This window comes from Rhincodon typus, chromosome 20 (genome assembly GCF_021869965.1).
Source record: "Rhincodon typus isolate 14 chromosome 20, sRhiTyp1.1, whole genome shotgun sequence".
NCBI classification, from domain to species: Eukaryota; Metazoa; Chordata; class Chondrichthyes; order Orectolobiformes; family Rhincodontidae; genus Rhincodon; species Rhincodon typus.
The window spans coordinates 38,955,867-38,973,156 of NC_063351.1; the positions used below are offsets into that span (position 1 = coordinate 38,955,867).

The 17,290-nt window shown below is 39.9% G+C and overlaps 1 protein-coding gene across 4 annotated transcripts in view; it reads right to left on the minus strand.

The window, feature by feature from the left end:
- Positions 1-1,752: 1,752 nt before the first annotated feature.
- Positions 1,753-17,290, minus strand: part of entpd1 (ectonucleoside triphosphate diphosphohydrolase 1) — a 114,299-nt gene continuing 98,761 nt past the window's right edge. For all 4 annotated transcript variants that reach the window (XM_048608873.1, XM_048608874.1, XM_048608875.1 and 1 more), the window contains 4 exons: positions 16,295-16,552; positions 14,003-14,119; positions 8,984-9,118; positions 1,753-6,041 (listed from right to left, as the gene is read on the minus strand). In XM_048608873.1, the coding sequence (XP_048464830.1) occupies positions 5,835-6,041; positions 8,984-9,118; positions 14,003-14,119; positions 16,295-16,552 (717 nt within the window). In that variant the 3' untranslated portion in view covers positions 1,753-5,834. The remainder of the gene's footprint in view (positions 6,042-8,983; positions 9,119-14,002; positions 14,120-16,294; positions 16,553-17,290) is intronic.

Below are 17,290 nucleotides of genomic sequence, written 5' to 3' on the forward strand. Positions count from 1 at the left end.
CCAGAGGAATGGTGGAGGCAAGTACAATTACGACATTTAAAAGGCATCTGGAGGGGGACATGAATAGGAAGGGGATTTAGAGGGATATGGGTTAAATGCTGGCAAATGGAAATAGGTCAGATTGGGATGTCTGGTTGGTGCAGATGAGTTGGACTGAAGGGTCTGTTTCCATGCTGTATTACTCTACGGCAATAGAAAAAAAGTGTTGTATCACTGTCATGGTTTATAATATGATAATTAAGTTGAATGTATAGGAGAGACAAAGAGAAGAGTAGGAAAATATATTCTTGGCTGGATAGTCAAATTGAAACTGACAATGAACTCAGAGAGCCATAGAGTCGTACAGCACAGAAACAGACCTTTCAATCCAACTTATCCATGCCAACCAAGTTTCCCAAACTAAACTAGTCCTACTTGCCTGCATTTGACTCTAAACCTTTCCTATTCATGTACCTGACCAAATGTCTTTTAAATGTTCATAGAATACCTACAGTGCGAAAACAGGTCATTAAGCCCACAAAGTCCACACCAACCCTCTGAAGAACATCCCACCCACAACCATCCCTCTACACTTTCCCTGTAACCATGCATTTCTCATGGCTAACACACCTAACCCATACATCCCTGAACACAAAGGGCAATTTAGCATGTTGTAACCATACCTGCATCTACCACTTCTTCTGGCAGTTCATTCCACACAGTAACCACTGTCTGTGTGAAAAAGTTGCCCCTCAGGTCCCTTTTAAATTTTTCTCCTCTCACCTTACAAATATGCTCTCTAGTTTTGAACTCCCGCACTCTACGGAAAAGATTTGCTATTCACTTTATCCATGCTCCCTCTTGATTTTATAAACCTCTACAAGGCCACCCTTCAACCTCCTACACTCCAGTCTAAAAAGTTCCAGGCTAAGCAGCCTCTCCTTACAACTCAAACTCTCTAATCATTGCAACATCCTGGTAAATCTTTTCTGAACACTCTCCAATTCAATAATATCCTTCCTATGGCAGGGCAACCAGAACTGTACGTAGTACTCCAAAAGTGGCCTCATCCAGTGCCCAGTACAACCTCAACATGATGTCTCAATTCCTGTACTCACTGATCTGAGCAATGAAGACATAATTAAGATCCAAAGTAAGTAACGCAGCACTTGTCTTCTTGAAAAACTGGATGTTGCCAAAATCATACTGAAGGAAGAAATAGTGAAATTGGATAGGATAAGACAGAGCTAATTTAAAGATCTGCAGCAAAGTAGAACAAGTGGAAGTATCCCAGATTTCTGAGGAAAGTGAAGGTGAAATTGCTGAAGTTCTGGTTGCAATCTTAATTCTCCTTCAATATGGGAGCATTTTCAGAGTACTAAAGATTGCAATTGTTAAGCACCTGCTCAAAAAGATTCAAAAGTGATAAATCCAGCAACTTCAGGCCAGTCAGCCAAATATCAATGTTGGCAAAACTTTTAAAGACCTGAATTTGGGATAAAATTAATAGGTACATGTTTAAGTATAGGTTAATAGATGAGTATTAGCATAAATTTATCAAAGGTAAATTGGGGTAATTAACAAGATAGAGTTATTTGTTTAAATAACAGAGTATGGATGAAGAAAATGTACTTGATGTTGTGTACATGGACTACAAAAATTCCATGCATAAAATTAGCAAAAATGAACATGTAATTTAAGTGGCAGGGATTACGTAGATACTGTTAACAATGAGGGAGCAGAACACTCAGTGGTTTAATTAATGCCACAAGATTTAACTTTTTAATAAAAACAATTTTATTTGTATATAAAAAAAAACAAATCAAACAGTCTTAACACTAATATAACTATAATGAAAGCAAAATACTACAGACACCGGCCATCTAAAACAAGAGAAATTAGAGAAATTCAGCAGGTCCGATATTATCTCTGGAAAGAGAAACAGAGTTAACATTTTGAGTCCAATATGACAGTACATTCTCAAGAAGTCATATAATTCATCATGTACTGAGACTGCCAGACACGCTGACCTTCTCCAGCATTTTCTGTTTTACTTACTGTCATAACTATATTTGTTATACACTTTTTACTCCTTACTACCCCTAAGCCTTTCTGTTTTAGATACATCACCTTAGGTATTTAATTCTGTCATGACCTTCCATACGGATACGACTGTTCTCTGAAAATTACTTTAATTCTCCTCAATTCCAGTTATTCTCAGAGGTAAGTCTTTCATTTACTTCTTCTGGACTCAGTTCATTGTACTGGTTATCTTCTCAATACTTTCAAGCTATCTACTGGGTGCTTTCTTTTGCCACAAGACTCCCTTGGCCACTATAGATTTATCTATTTAGCAATCTTGGAATTTCTCAAAAAAAGGAATGAATTCCAGAGCATGGAGCCAGGGAAACCAAAGGTACAGCTGCCAATGGTGAAGCATTTAAAATACGGGACAAAAGCAGACAGAATTAGAGTGCTGATATCTAAGAAGGTTGTGGTGCTAGAACTTTCAGAGATAGGAACAGTTTTGATCCCCTTACCTAAAGAAAGATACTGGCATTGGAGGCAGTACAGAGAAGGTTCACTAGGTTAATCCTGTGTATGGAGGGATTTTCTTATGAGGAGAAGTTGTATAGGTTGGACTTGTACTCATTGGAGTTTAGAAAATGACAGGAGACCTTATCTTAACATGTAAGATTCTTAGAGGGCTTGACAGGGTAAGTGAGAGAATTTTTTTCAGTCTTTCAGGAGAGTCTAGGGCAGAGATTATAATCTCAGAGTTAGGGGAATCACCCATTTAAGACAGGGAGGAGGAGGAATTTCTTCTGTCAGAGGGTAGTGAATCTGTAGAAATTTTGTTACTGCAGAGGGCTGTCAAGAGTGGATTGTTAAGTGCATTCAAGGCTGAGAAAGACAGATTTTTAATAAGCAAGGAGTCAACAGTTAAGGTAGGAAAGCGAAACAGACTCGATCTGCCGAATGGCCTACACCTGGCCTATGAACTCTACGGCTTTTATAATGGAGAGGCATTGGAAGAGGATGATGTCATCACTATTTCACAGGCAGGTGGAGAAGGACAAAGAGGGAAAGTTTACATTTGTTGCAGTCATCTCAGACAGAATTTATGAGTTGGATAACAGTCATTTTGATACTGAGGACTATTAGAGCAATGTTCCATTTAAGCTGTGGCTGTGCAAATTTTGATCCTTTCCAAATTATGAAATGTGTACAAGCATGGCTTGATGGGCTAATTAGATGTCTTTTGTATATTGAATTACCTATATCAGCCAGGGCCATATTCGCAGTGATCCAATTACTCTCCATGACACAGGATCAGACCAGAGAGCTTAGTCACATTGTATGCACAAACCATTATCCAGTGAATTGTAATGGGAAGAGTGTGAGAGACCATGAAGGAGAACAGATTCAGATCAGCTTTGTGTAGAGGATGCAAGCATGCTTTTTATTCAATTACAGAATGTAGGCATGTCTAGCTAGGCCAGCATTTATTGCCAATCTGTAATTGCCCTTGAGAATATGGTGATGAACTGCAGTCTTTGGGGGTATAGGAACACATATTAGGAAGGGAGTTCCAGCATTTTGATCCAGTGACAGTGAATAAACTGTGATATATTTCTAAGTCAAGATGGTGTAGGTTTGGAGGATAACTTGCAAGTGCTAGTGTTTGTAGACATCTGTTGCCCTTGTCCTTCTAGATGATATAGTTTGCAAGATTGGAAGGTACGATTGAAAGGGGCTCAATGAGCTGTTGCAGTACCTCTTGTAGATGTTACATACTGCTTTGACTATTTATCGGTGGTGAAGGGAATGAATATGGAAGTTAGTGGATTGGGTGCCAATCAAATAGAAGCTTTGTTCTGGATGATGTTGAACTTCTTGACTGTTTTTGAAGCTGCACTTATCGAGGCAAGTGGAGAGTAGTTCTTCACAGTCCCAACATGTGCCTTGTAGATGGTGAACAAGCATTAGTGATCCAGGAGATGAGTTACCTGCCAGTGGATTCTCAGCCTCTGTTCTGCTGTGGTGGTGTACAAATTGCTGGTTTAGCTTAGTTTCTGGTCAATCGTAACTCCCAAGATGTTGGTACTCGGGAATGTGAGAGAGAGGTTGAGTGCATTTGAGGATGAGTGATAGGGTAAGTGCTGGTTTGTTGGCACCTGTTGGTCAAATTCCACATTATGTCAGCCTGTCTAATGCTATGTAGCAATTGATATCATGTATACTGTAACACTGCCTCAGTGGCATTGTCAGTCCAGCTGCTTTTGCTGCACACAATTCCTTGGGGTAAGTGCTACCCTGTGCAGATTGACACTGAACTGGGGTTATGACCACAGCAAGCCATATCGTATCAATAAAAACTGGGAAGTGTGTCAGATGTGTGCAGACACAGTTGGTTGAAATCAATGGTAAATGGTGAACAAGTCTTGCCAGTCTGTTACCTTACTAACAGATTTCATATGGGCTTTGGCATCAGACGTTGCTGTAGTGAACATCCGAACAAACAGAGCCCCCTCTCCACAAGATCTGAAATTTCTACGTGAACAAAGGACATGAGTCTCCAAACAACTCAGACTGAAGAATTGTTAACCATCAGTACAGACTTTATATCATGAAGTGTAAGTTAGAAACACAAATTCAATGTTATTTGTTTGCTGTAGCTGATTTAAAGAGAAGGAAAGAAAGATTAAATATTTTGTATCTCCAGTAATGAAAGTCTGAAAGAATGACTCCTTGTTTGTAAAAGTTAATTTTCATAACCAAAGGGGTTATTTGCTAGTAATTAAGATTTACCATTCCAATAAAGTTGGACTTTTTCTGGTGAGTTTAACATAGATGTATCAGGTAAGTACAATAACTGCATGCATTTGTATTTGAATGATATGTCTGTCAGTAAGATATCAGTATAGTGCAACTTCTAAAAGAATAGGGCATGTTGGGCAGCAAGTTCCTTATTTTCACAATTAACTTCACATGTTTAAGTGCTAGAATTTGCCACATGATTGTTACGTAATAACAATTTCCATAGCAAAATTTAGCCATTTGGTTAACAAAGAATAAAATTCCAGTTCAGGCATTGGGCATATTTAATGAGTAGATACCAGGTCATTTCAATATTACAATATTGAGAGAACTCACTGCTGGAATTAGGATGATTGCTCAATCCAGTAAGTCTTAAACAATCCCAGAGAAACTCCACTGCCCAGGCCTGCTGGAGAGAATATAGCCAAATTGGATACAAGTCAATTTACTTTGTTAAACAATTTCATGCATTTTTAACAGGACGTAGGTGTTATTGGCTAGGTCAGCATTTATTCCCATTCTGAATTAGCCTGCCAAAGGTGGTGGGGAGTTGCTTTCTTGAACCATTGCAGTTGTTGGGGTGAAGGGAATACACAGTGCTGTTAAGGAGTGAGTTCCAAGATTTTTACCCAGCGATACCGAAAGAACGATGATATAGTTTCAAATCAGGATGGCATGTGGCTAGGAGGGGAGCTTGCAGATGGTGAAGTTCCCATCTAGCTGGTGTCCTTGTCCTTCTAGATGATAGGGGTTACAGGTTTGGAAGATGTTGTTGAAGGAGTCTTGGTGATTTGCTTCAGTGCATCTTGTAGATGGTACACACCGTTGTCACTATGCACTGGTGGTGATTGGAGTCAACCTGAAGATGATGGATGGTATGCCATAACAATTTCCATAGCAAAATCTGGCCATTTGGTCAACAAAGAATAAAATTCCAGCTCAGGTTTTGGAATAGATAGTTGGTTGCTTTATCTGAATGGTTTTGAAAAGTTTATGGTCAGAACTTTGGTGTGAGCATCCAATTGTAAAAATCATTATGGCTTATTTTGTGTTTTGAAAGTTTTCTTCCTAAAAATAAGAAATCCAGTGAGTAGCAGAAAGAAAAGGAAGATGGAGACGATGACCATGACTGTTAGATATGAGGCATTGGTGAGGGGTTTGGTATAAGGAGGTTCTGCAGGTATCATGTTTGTAAGATTCATCATGTATCCAAGTGTCCAACCAGCATTAGTTCCTTTAATCTGCAAGCAAGAAAAACATCTGATTAACTATGATGTAAACAGACTGTAACACGGAAAGATATAGAAATAAATAAGAACGTTAGGTGGCTACAAAACAGGGCAATTGAAAATAGGTGGAAGCAAGCCAATGTCTGCCTGCAGATGATTTTCTTCCCAAGTAAGTTGATAGAGCAAAGAGGAAAGGGAGAGAGATAGGATGCTGCAGTGAACAAAATAGAGACTCTTGGAGAGGAGATCATGGAGTGAGAGAGATTATTGAGATAGAAAAAGTGAAACAGGATTTAGACACACACAACAGTTGTACTTTTGAGGCTTTGGATTCAGAAGCTGGACACAAATTAAATAACATTTGCAGGTGATAAATTAGGGCAAACAATGGAGTTAGATGTTAGTAAATGAGCTGGACAGAGTAATTCCATTTATCACAAATAGATGTATATTAGAGGGAAAAAATCTGAGTTCTTTGTTTAAAATGATGCTAAAAAAGCCAGAGGGAAGTTGAGAGAGAGAGTGTGTGTGAGAGAGAGAGAGAGAGAAAGAGAGAGAGAGAGAGACTGGGGAGGAATCTCTTGTTATGGAGTTGGGTGTGAGAAAGTGAGAGAGACTTCTGTTCAGTAACAGGTTAGCTCCTCTTATACAAATCACATGGTCCATAACATATGTGCTAAGAGCATAGCAAATCAACAGGCAGAAAGCTCTTGCCCTTAACCTTCCAGCATTGAAGGTTCTAGTACCATATTAAAAAAAAGGTAGCCAGATAACCATTTACTCGCTGTGACCCAGGAACATCCCTGCAGTCAGTGTTGGGCAGGCAATAGAACTGTGATATGATCACCTAGAGGCTCAGCAGATGGAATATATAAACTGAGTGTGTGGCAGCCAGGACCTACTAAGGCAGGGGTACATCAGACAAGGACCCAGAGTTTGAGTGGGCCCATTGTGCTTGGCTTGAGGCTGGGGCCAGGAAGATGGAGAGAGAGAGGGGGAGCGGCTCGGCCAAGGGGAGCCACTGTGAACCTGACGAGTGAGGTAGATAGGGGCGCGGCTGGGGCAGTGGCACTGAGGCCTGTAATTTCTGTCCCTGTCTCATACTGTCATTGTTGTCAGTTCAGGATTGAGTTGATAGTTACTCAGGAGGGCTCGGGGCTGGCAATAATCAAGTGTACTCAGAAAATGATCACATATCCATTGGCATCAAACTCAATTCTTCTGTCTGTAGGAACAAATTGCTCACAATTGCAGGGTCAGATCTCAAACTGGTTGAATATGGGGCTGGGGATGTCACATATACGGATCTACACCTCCGTGGAGGAGCAGGCCGCTGGCCTGGCAAGGGTGGACCATGCCTGGATTGTGCAGATGGAGAGTCTGCACTGTCACAGGAAACCTCCAGTCTGCTGTGATCAGATGCACTGACAGAGTTAAACATTGTATAGATTAGGGAGTACTCATAACCATCAGCTAAATTTGCATCAGGCATAACTCCAACCAGCAAAGAGTTCTTTCCTTCTCTCCACTGATTCAAGCTCCTTAACACCACACTTAATCAACAACAGCCTTGATGTCAAATGCAGTCTCTCTCATCTTAGCTCTGCAATTTAACTTTTTTGTCCATGTTTGAACTAAGGCTGTAATGTGGACAGGGTGGCCCTGGTAGGACCTTCAAAACGGAGGTGGACATAGGAACATTGGGATGAGGAGCAGGAGTAAGCCATTTGGGTCTTCAAGTATGCTTTATCATTCATCTAGATCAAGGCTGATCTTCTAATTCCTCACCTTGCTCGTTTATTATCCTGATAACGTAATATCATTATTATCTAGAAATCTACCAATTCAATTTTTTTATTCACTCTTGGGATTTGGGCATTGCTGGCTGACCAGTGTTTATTGCCCTCCCTAGTTGCACTTGACAATGTGATGGAGAGCTGCTTTCTTGAACCACGCAGTCCATGTGCTGCCTATAAACAATTCCAGGATTTTGATCCAGTAACAGTGAAGGAACAGCAATATATTTTCAAGTCAGGGTAGACAGCAGCTCAGAAGATAACTTGGATGTGGTAATGAGCATCGTAACAAAGGCTATGGCCCTTGGATCCAAGTGGTTTGTCAATCACAAATCCAAAGAACAATATTTTGCCAATGCACAGCAGCAACGATTTAGGCAACATAATGTTAAATAACAAACAGGTCCAAGTATGTCTTCAAACTGTATAGATTTCTGTTCAGAAAAGTGGAATATTGTCAGTTCTGATCAGATTGCACCTTGAGTACTATGTTCAATTCTGGTCATTGAGACATTTAAGTACTGGAATTGATGTAGAGAAAGCCCACTAGAATTGTCCCATTCTTAAAGATTTGAGTGTTCAGGAACAATTGGACATAAAGCTCTTCAGATTTGGAAGGGAACATTGAGCATGTGACTCAGGTTTACTGAAAGGACACTATGCAGCAGGAGGCCAATCAGAGTATTTCAATTGTATGGATAGGTCAAGATATCATAGCATTTAACTGTAGAAGTAAAGGTTAGTAATGATAGGAGGAAAATTTCTTCCAACTTATCAACACATGAAAGGACTCCCAGCATAATGCAACAATAAACACTGGAACATTTAAGAACCAGTGTATGTAGCAAATAGAGACGTTGAAATTATTCTAGCCAGTGGACTGAGGTGGGTTCAATGTCCTCCCTAAACTAAAATTATGACTTAGTGAGGGACGCTCAGTTCTTGGTAAGGGCTAGAAGACAGAGAGGAGAGTGTTGGATGTGCAGAAGATTATGGAGGATGGAAGGTGAAAGCCTAACCTGGAGATGTGGAAAACTCAAGTTTGCAGGAGGCAAAAGCACAACAAAGAGTTTCAGCAGCAGATGAGTGGGCAATATTACAGATGTAGCGGTCAGCAATGGTTTGAGATATTGAGTAAATAATAAACAGGATACAAACCTTTCTCAAAAAGTTGATTGTTTCCCAATTACTGGATGTAAAATTGTAACCATTCTGCAGGAGGCTGAGGATATATTGTCCGGCGAAGCAGTTTTCACTCAGATATTTTTCATGAATCGAGAATGAATTTCTAACCTATTGGGAATAAATTAATACCATGAAAAGAAACCAAATATGCAACTCCTGTGATCAATCCACGTATTTGTTTCTCTTATCCTACAACACGAGGTGTGCAGAAATTAGATTGACGGTCAAACACTATTGTAAATTGGGGATCTTGTATTTACAGTAGCATCAAGCAACACTAACAGAACTAACCCTAAAATCAAGCTACCATTTAGCTGATTTGGAAAATGCATTTGTAAATAGTTTACTGGCTGGTGTGCTGTCATCATATGACCTCTATCTCTGCTGTAAGTATGTTTCATTTTCATTGGGTGCAGGCATTGAAACACTTCTCTTGAAATAGCATCAGAAAACTCCAACTGAAATTGTATTGATTTTTAGAGCTGAGAGAGAGCCGGTTCCTTCTCTTTTTTAAAAAAATACAAAGAATTAAAATCACACTGCACCTATGAAGTGCTGGGAGAGAATGGGTGTGAATTGTCCATTCCCTGATGCTATAGAGGATGAAAGGAATGAGACAGAGCTGGAATTTCAAGACAGTGACTTGAAAATCACAGCATAGTTGAGATTATATGATGGAATGATACTTTTCCCAAGAGGACAAGTGAAGCCGAAAGCTCAATCCATAGAGAGTAGACATTAGGCAAAATCTTCTCTCAGCTGAAGCAAGTCTAAAACTTCCTAAGACTTGTAACCCCAACACTTGCCAGAAGTGATTTCAGCATTTTGCAGACCACAAAGCAAGACTGCTGAACAGACCCTAAATGATTACAAAGATGTTTTCATATGCACAGAATAAGGGGTCACACATTGAAGACAGGAAGGAGGAGGAATTTCTTCTCAGAGCGTAGTGAGAATTTGTGAAATTCTTTATCGCAGACAGCTAGAGGCTGAGTTCTTAAGTATGTACCAGGCTGATAGACTTTTGTTTAAATTGGTAAGGGAAGTGATAGTTATAGGGAAAAGGCAGGAAAGTGGAGCAGAGGGTTAACAGATCAGCCATGATCTCATTGAATGGTAGAACGGACTGGATGGACTGAATGGCCTACTTCTGTTCATATGTCTTATGATCATAGAAGGTCATAGATATCTGACTGGTGAGTATCATCTTGATGTGGATGAGAGACAGACTAATGCAACATCTGCCAAGTAGAGTTCCATATACCCTCAGTCCAGCCTGAAAGACAAGATAGAAGAGAAAGAAAAACAAGGGAGTGATCAAGAAAGTAACAATCCTATAGACTGGATTAGTAGCATGACAGCAGTGAAAAAAAACAGGAAGAACGAGAGTGTACACAGATCCAAAGTACCTCAATAAAGTTTTGAATAGGCTTCATAACCGCACTCCAACAATAAAGAAATTTTGCAACAATTTGCCAAGGGAAAGATCTTTACTTCACTCAATGTGAAGGATGGTTACTGGCAAGTGAAGCTGAATGAAAGCAGCACTTTTCATAGAATCTACCTGCATTCTGGTCTCCATTCAAGAGATACAGCTCTTGATGCTCATTTGGCATTTCCACCAGTCCAAGAGAGTATCGATACAGACAGCACATGATAAATCAGTGAGATTCCCAGAGTGGAAGCTATTGTGGATGATCAATAAGATTACACATATGATAGAAGTGGCCATCACAGCCCACAGATCTAGTGTGCCTCCTTGACGGAGCTCACCAGAATACCTGAAGCTGAATTAAAAAAAGATGTAATTAAAATGAAAGTTTAAGTACATGGGTTACGTACTAACTGCAAAAGTATTTTGTCTAGACTGAGATGGTGAGATGGTGAGAGCTGGAACAAACATTCAGCAATCAGCAGGTATGAAAGCATTTTTTGGATTTGTGAACTATTTGGCAAAGTAATTGCCTAATTTGTCAGCAGAATGTGAAAATCTTTGCAAGTTCACCTTAAGGATATTTAGGTTATTAGGGCACAGAAGAAGATGCTGCTTTCGGTCTAACCAAACAACTAATGATAACTCCAGTGCTGAGATACTCGGATGACAATGAAGGCTCATTGTAGTGTTCTGCCAATGAAACAGGACTAGGAGCAACCCTTATGCAGCAAAGACAACCAGTTGGATTTGTATCTAGGGTATCAATGTGAACAGAATGATGCTAAACTCAGACCAAGAAAGTGTGTAGTTCTTGTCTTTGGTTGCGAGTATTTTAATCAATACCTGTTTGGGAGAGACATAAACCACTTCAAAGCATCTTCCTTCTGTTTTTATCTGCTCCAAAGCATCTACAAATAATGTTACCTTGTTTGCAGAGATATAATTTGGATATGACATAATAGCATGGGAAACAAATGTACATTGATAATGTACTGTCAAGAGCACACTTCTGAGAAGACAGTTGAAGATGCTAAGACAGAGAGTGTGAAATCTTCCAATTTGATTGAGAAGTAACAGCTTGACTTGTTCTGGAAGTTGTCAACTCAACAGATGTTGAATTTGAAGGAGCAGCATCTTGCCGAAATCAAGCAAACTAAATAACAAGATGCAGCTCTCCAAGTGCTGCAAGATGTAGTGAACGAGACCTGCAAAGCAAAACACGTTGCTCTCAGAGAGCAATGGGCATACAAAGATGAAGGGATAGCCCAAGAGAGAATCTTGTACAAATAAAATAATGTCTTTATGTCTTACAAGATGAGAAAAGAAATGCTGAAGCATATCCATGCAACCACCATGGAATTGCTTCTAGTCTGAGGAAGGCAAGAGGAGTCCTCTACTGACAAAACATGAGCAATGAGATTCAGGACCAAAATCAGCCAGTGCAGAGCTTGTAATGATTATCAAGCTAAACAAGATAAAGAGCTACTTACAACATGTGACATCCAAGACGGATTACGGATGAAGCCTGGAGCAGATGTGTTCGCTTTCATAGGAACTGATTATCTTGTCAATGATTGACATGTTAACTATTGTTCTGATGACTGTGAGTTAGACCAGCTGACATCAGTGACCACCAGAGAGACTGTAAAATGACTGAAAGCATGCTTTTGACATTATAGCATTCCCTGACGAGTGACTCAGGCCCTCAATTCATTTGTGAAGAACGGTTGGGATATTCAACACCATGCATTATCTCCACACTATCCCTAGTCAAATTAAAAGACTGAAACAACAGTGAAAATCACTAAAACCAGAAGAATTAAATCAAGGTAAAATGACAGAAAGCCAAATTTCACTTTCATAAATCTACCAAATCATTGATAAAACTGAGCATTGGAGAGCCAGAGTGTGAATGTTCAACACTCTCAACAAGAATAAGCCCACATGGCAACTTGGGATCTGTGCAGACTAACTGTCATCTCAACCATACACAATGAATGTGAATTACAAATATAGCATCAGAACTGCAGACATAAGTACAAATATAGAAGCTGATCCTTCCCATCAGCAACTGATCAGGAAGACGTCATCCCACCATCTACCCCAAGTAGGTAACAATCATCAGTTCCAGAGGTTGGCTGTTCCTCAACAAAGGAAATAGCTCAGCAACAACAGATACTGTTGTATTATATAGAACGTTCCAGATCAGACAGGCCTGTACCTTTAAGACAGTTATATGGCATCATGACATGTGATGTTCTGGTATAAAGGTACCCGTTTCCCCTGCAGTCACTCTGTGTCATTGAATCAGTGTAGAGTCTTCAGTCAGTCAGCTGTGTATGCAATGTACAATTACATTATTAAACACAGAATACAGACTGCAAGCAACCTATACTATTATAGGCATGTAAATAGTTAGTGTTATAAATAAACTTCAAGACATCTGTCTCAACAAGAACCTGACCTGCTGTGGTATATGCTACATGAGCAAACATATAGAAAAACCACAAAGTGAGACTATTACCACATAATGACACTGCCTTGAGAAGAAACTTAATCCTAGGAACAAGCAGATCCCAGAAAAACCACCAACAACACGTACGTGTATCATTCGTAGACATGCACAATTTAAGGATGGTGTGTGCAATTAACCTTCAAAGACTTCCAAAAATGGGACTGGCTAGAATGAAGACAGTTTGTTAATGGATTTTCTTTGTGAACTATACAGAGTGGGTAACTTGTGGCTGCAAAGTTATAGTGCATGCAGATTTTTAAAATGAAAACTGACAAGTTTGGAGAAATGCATTTATACATAGTGTACTGGCTGGCTTGCTGTAGTCACGTGACCTCTTCCTCTGCTGAGTGATTTCATTTGAGTTGGGGCACCTATTAAACATTACTTCAAACACTCCTACTGATAAAATAAACAAAAACTAAGAAAATAAGGTGAGGAATGAAAGAACCTGGAGGGAAGGCTAAAAATATCGGAAGGTAAAAAGGTATGGAGAAATATTGGCCTCTTTGGCATCAGTGAGTTCATGGCTGTGGCTTTCTGCTCTTGTATTTGCTTTCCTGATTGGAGATTCAACTTTGGCCAGGGAAGGAACAGTATTGGACCGGATCATTTACTTTCTCATGGTGACATTCATTAGTCATAAAGATTTAGTCCCTCAGCTCTGTGAAAATTTGTAACTGGTTCTTCAGAAATCAAGATGCTGGCTGTTGTATGATGCCACTCTCAGGGTTGTGACTGTGTACCCGGATGTAACTCTGTCAGCTCAGTCCAAAGGCAAATGGCAAATGAAGTGGACTCCTTGCTGAATTCTACCTTGTACAGATGCCTTCTACCTATTAATCCCTATGCACTGAGAGTTCCAATTGGTACATGCCTGAGATTCTGCAACAAAATAGGTGTCTCTTGCTGTAGTAAACTCCAGCACTGGTATGGGCCAACCAGCACTGTGTCAGTCCAAGGCCCTTACTGCATCCCTGGATTCAGAGGCAGGGACAGCTCGTTTTGCAGAAGCTTCACACTAGGCCAAAGAGCCCTCACCTACCTCAGCCCATGGCTTCAAACAGAACTCCTCCACCGTATGCTTTACTGTGGACAAATCATAAGGCTTTTCATTTGTAAGATTAAAAAAATCCATCACAAAATAATACGCAGAGAATGCCTGTGGAAATAGAAGGAGAAATGGAATGAGGAAAATACATTTTAACCAGTCAGCATTTGTCAACCACAAATGTCCCATAAACCTTGATTATTCACCAGAATATTGTTTAGTTTTTATAGAGATGTTTGATTTTCTCCCGTTACCCTGCAAAACACTGATAGGAAATTCCAGAATATAGTCATAGGGACCAGTGCTATTTAATACCTCATTTAATCTTACAGCATAGAAGGAGGTCATTCAGGCAAGGCAAATTCAACAATGGATTAGCTCTGACTGGAGAAATTGGAAAAAAAAATGCAGTGGAGTGCTATGATTTCAGAAGAGTAGTTTTAAAACTGAAAGGAATGATCTACAAGATAGTTTAGAGCAGTCTTGTTATGTCATGCAGAAACTTGGAGCAACATGAGCGTGAGAGAAAAGCAACAACATGACATTGAGGAGATATGGATACTGAGAATGTATGTGTAGAGTAACAGGAAAGGACAAAAATCGGGAACCAGTACACGGTAGGGTCCGTGAAAATCATAGGAGCATCAAAGAAAATAGCTTAAAAGGGTTTGCAATGGTCTGGTCTGTTATTATAGCAAATTGTTGAGCAGATAATTGGGGTTAATTGATTAATTAAGTAGATTTAAAGGAGTACACTTTTGACAAGCTCGCAATGAGCAGCAACAAACACATAGGCCTCGACCCCATATTCACTCCACAGCAAAGGAAAACCGGAAGTGAGATAATCCAGCTCAACGGACTCCAGAGTTCAAATAACAGGCAGGAAAACACAACAGCGCTTCATTGGAGGCTGCACTGACGATGTTACCCAGCAGGATAATGAAACATCTGCGGAAAAACAACAAACCAGCTCGGCGAGCCAACCAACCACAACATCCACAACCTGAGCTACAAATCTACTCTAAAATCTTAGAAGCTTTGCATGTAAACTGGTTAGTAATGGAAACATGGGTGGTTTAATGGTGTTGGATAAAGTTCGAAAGTAATGCAGGTGATTAGGTGATTGGAAAAAACTGTGTGAAAGCACTTCCCTTGTGGCACAGTGGTAGTGTCCCCACCTCTGAACTGAAGGCCTGGGTTCTCGTCCCACCTCCTTGAGAGGTGTATAATAACATTTCTGAACAGATTGATTAGAAAAAATGGTTCAATTTAAAAATAAATAAGAAGGGGAACAGATTGGACTGGTGTATGGGGCTGTAAGACTGAGTATTTAAAAAACTCTATCCACAAAGAACAGTGTCTTGGTTCTTGTCTCATCCATTGGCCTGGACAGATTGCCATGGTTACAGCTGCAGACTGAAAAAGAGGAAATATGGTGACATAAATGATGGAGCCAAAGTTGCCACGAAGATGAAGAGGATGGTATAAAGCCAAGTGGAAAGATGTGGTACTGAGAAATTGTATTGTGATTGGAAGAGGAATATGCAGATTGAGAGGAGGAAATGCAGCAGGTTGATCAACCAGCATTGTGGTGACCCCAAGTGAAATGAGAGAAGGAGAAGGAAAATGAAGAAGCCCATTTAGCTCATCGCGACTGTGATAGCTCTGACAGTCACTTTCAATTAATCCCAATTTCACTTACCCCATCCTTTCCCCACAGATGTTTTTCTTTAAGAATTTATTCAATTTCCTTCTGAAAGTTACTATTTAATCTGCTTCTTACAATTTAATCTGCCTTTTCAGGTAGTGATTTCCAGGCTGAAACAATTTGATCCATAATGAACATTCTTCCTCTGGCTCTTTTGCTAATTTCCTGTGTCATCAGGTTACTGATGCTTTTGTCAACTGAAATAATTTCTCCTTATTTAGTCGATATAAAACCTTCCTAATTATAAACACTCCATTAAATCTTCCCTTAACAAGTTCTCCTGTCAGGAAAATATCCAGTTTCTCCATATAACTAAGTTCCCATCTCTGGTGCCATTCTGATAAATTTCCTCTGTACTTTCTTTAAGTCCTTGACAATCTTTCTAAAGTGTGGGTAGAAACATTGAGCACAATACTCCAACTAGGTCCAACCAGTGCTCCACAAAGTGTCAGCATCACTTCCTGGATTTTGTACTGTATGCCACTATTTATGGTGAACTGAGGGAACAGTGTGAAGGAACCTGTTTCACAATTGTTTTGTTCAGAATGAGAGTTTCATGCAATATGTTTAATACTTACTCCAAATTTCCCATGGACCTTGGGCTGGTAAACCCCATTAAATGAACAGCTGCTCCAGGTACAAACACTGAAATTAAAGATCCTTCTGATGTAGTGATTGCATTGGTCAGGGATCCCTGTCCCATTGACCCTCACTATTTGGTGAATTCTACTGTGCTGTACAGATGTGCATGGACTGTCAAAGAATGCAGTCACATTGATTGTTCTTGTGTACCCTTTGTTAAAACAGGGGTTCAAAATGGTTCCATCATCAATCACCTGAAAAGAAACAAGAAGTCAATTTATTCAAGATAGCTATTACTTAACCTGAATACAGAAAGCAAGCTAAATTTTGTGTTGATGTTTGTAAGGCCCGTACTAGCACGCATATAATCTGTTCAGGAGCTGGACCGTTGAAAAGCCACTGGCAGGATGAATTTGAGATTAATTCTAAAGATCTTACCCTGCCACCTCACGGTGAACCACTGGCAAAGTGGTGTTGTCACTGGACTCATAACCCTGAGATCCAAGTTAATGTTCAAATTCTACCTTGGTAGGTGGTAAAATGTGAATGAAATTAATAAACCTAGAATTAAAAAAGCTGGTGTAGTGGCAATCACATAAGCACTGTCAATTGCAATAAAAATCAATCTGGTTCACTAATGTCCTTTAGGGAAGGAAAACTATTGCCCTTACCTGGCCTACATGTGATTCCAGATCCACAGCAATGTGGTTGACTCTGAATTTCCCTCTGCATTGCAAAAAACTAGTATCCAAGTTTAGGAGGTAACAGGGAAGGCAAATGGAATGTTGGCTTTTATTTCAAAGGGAATGGAATATAAAAACATGGAGGTCTTGCTGAAAGTATACAAAGAATGGGTCAGATCACGTTTGGAATATTGTGAACAGTTTTGGTCCCCTTATTGAAGGAAATATATACTTCCATTGGAGGCAGCCCAGAGAAGGTTCAGTTGGTTGATCCTGGGCATGGGGGGATTTTCTTATGAGGAGAAGTTG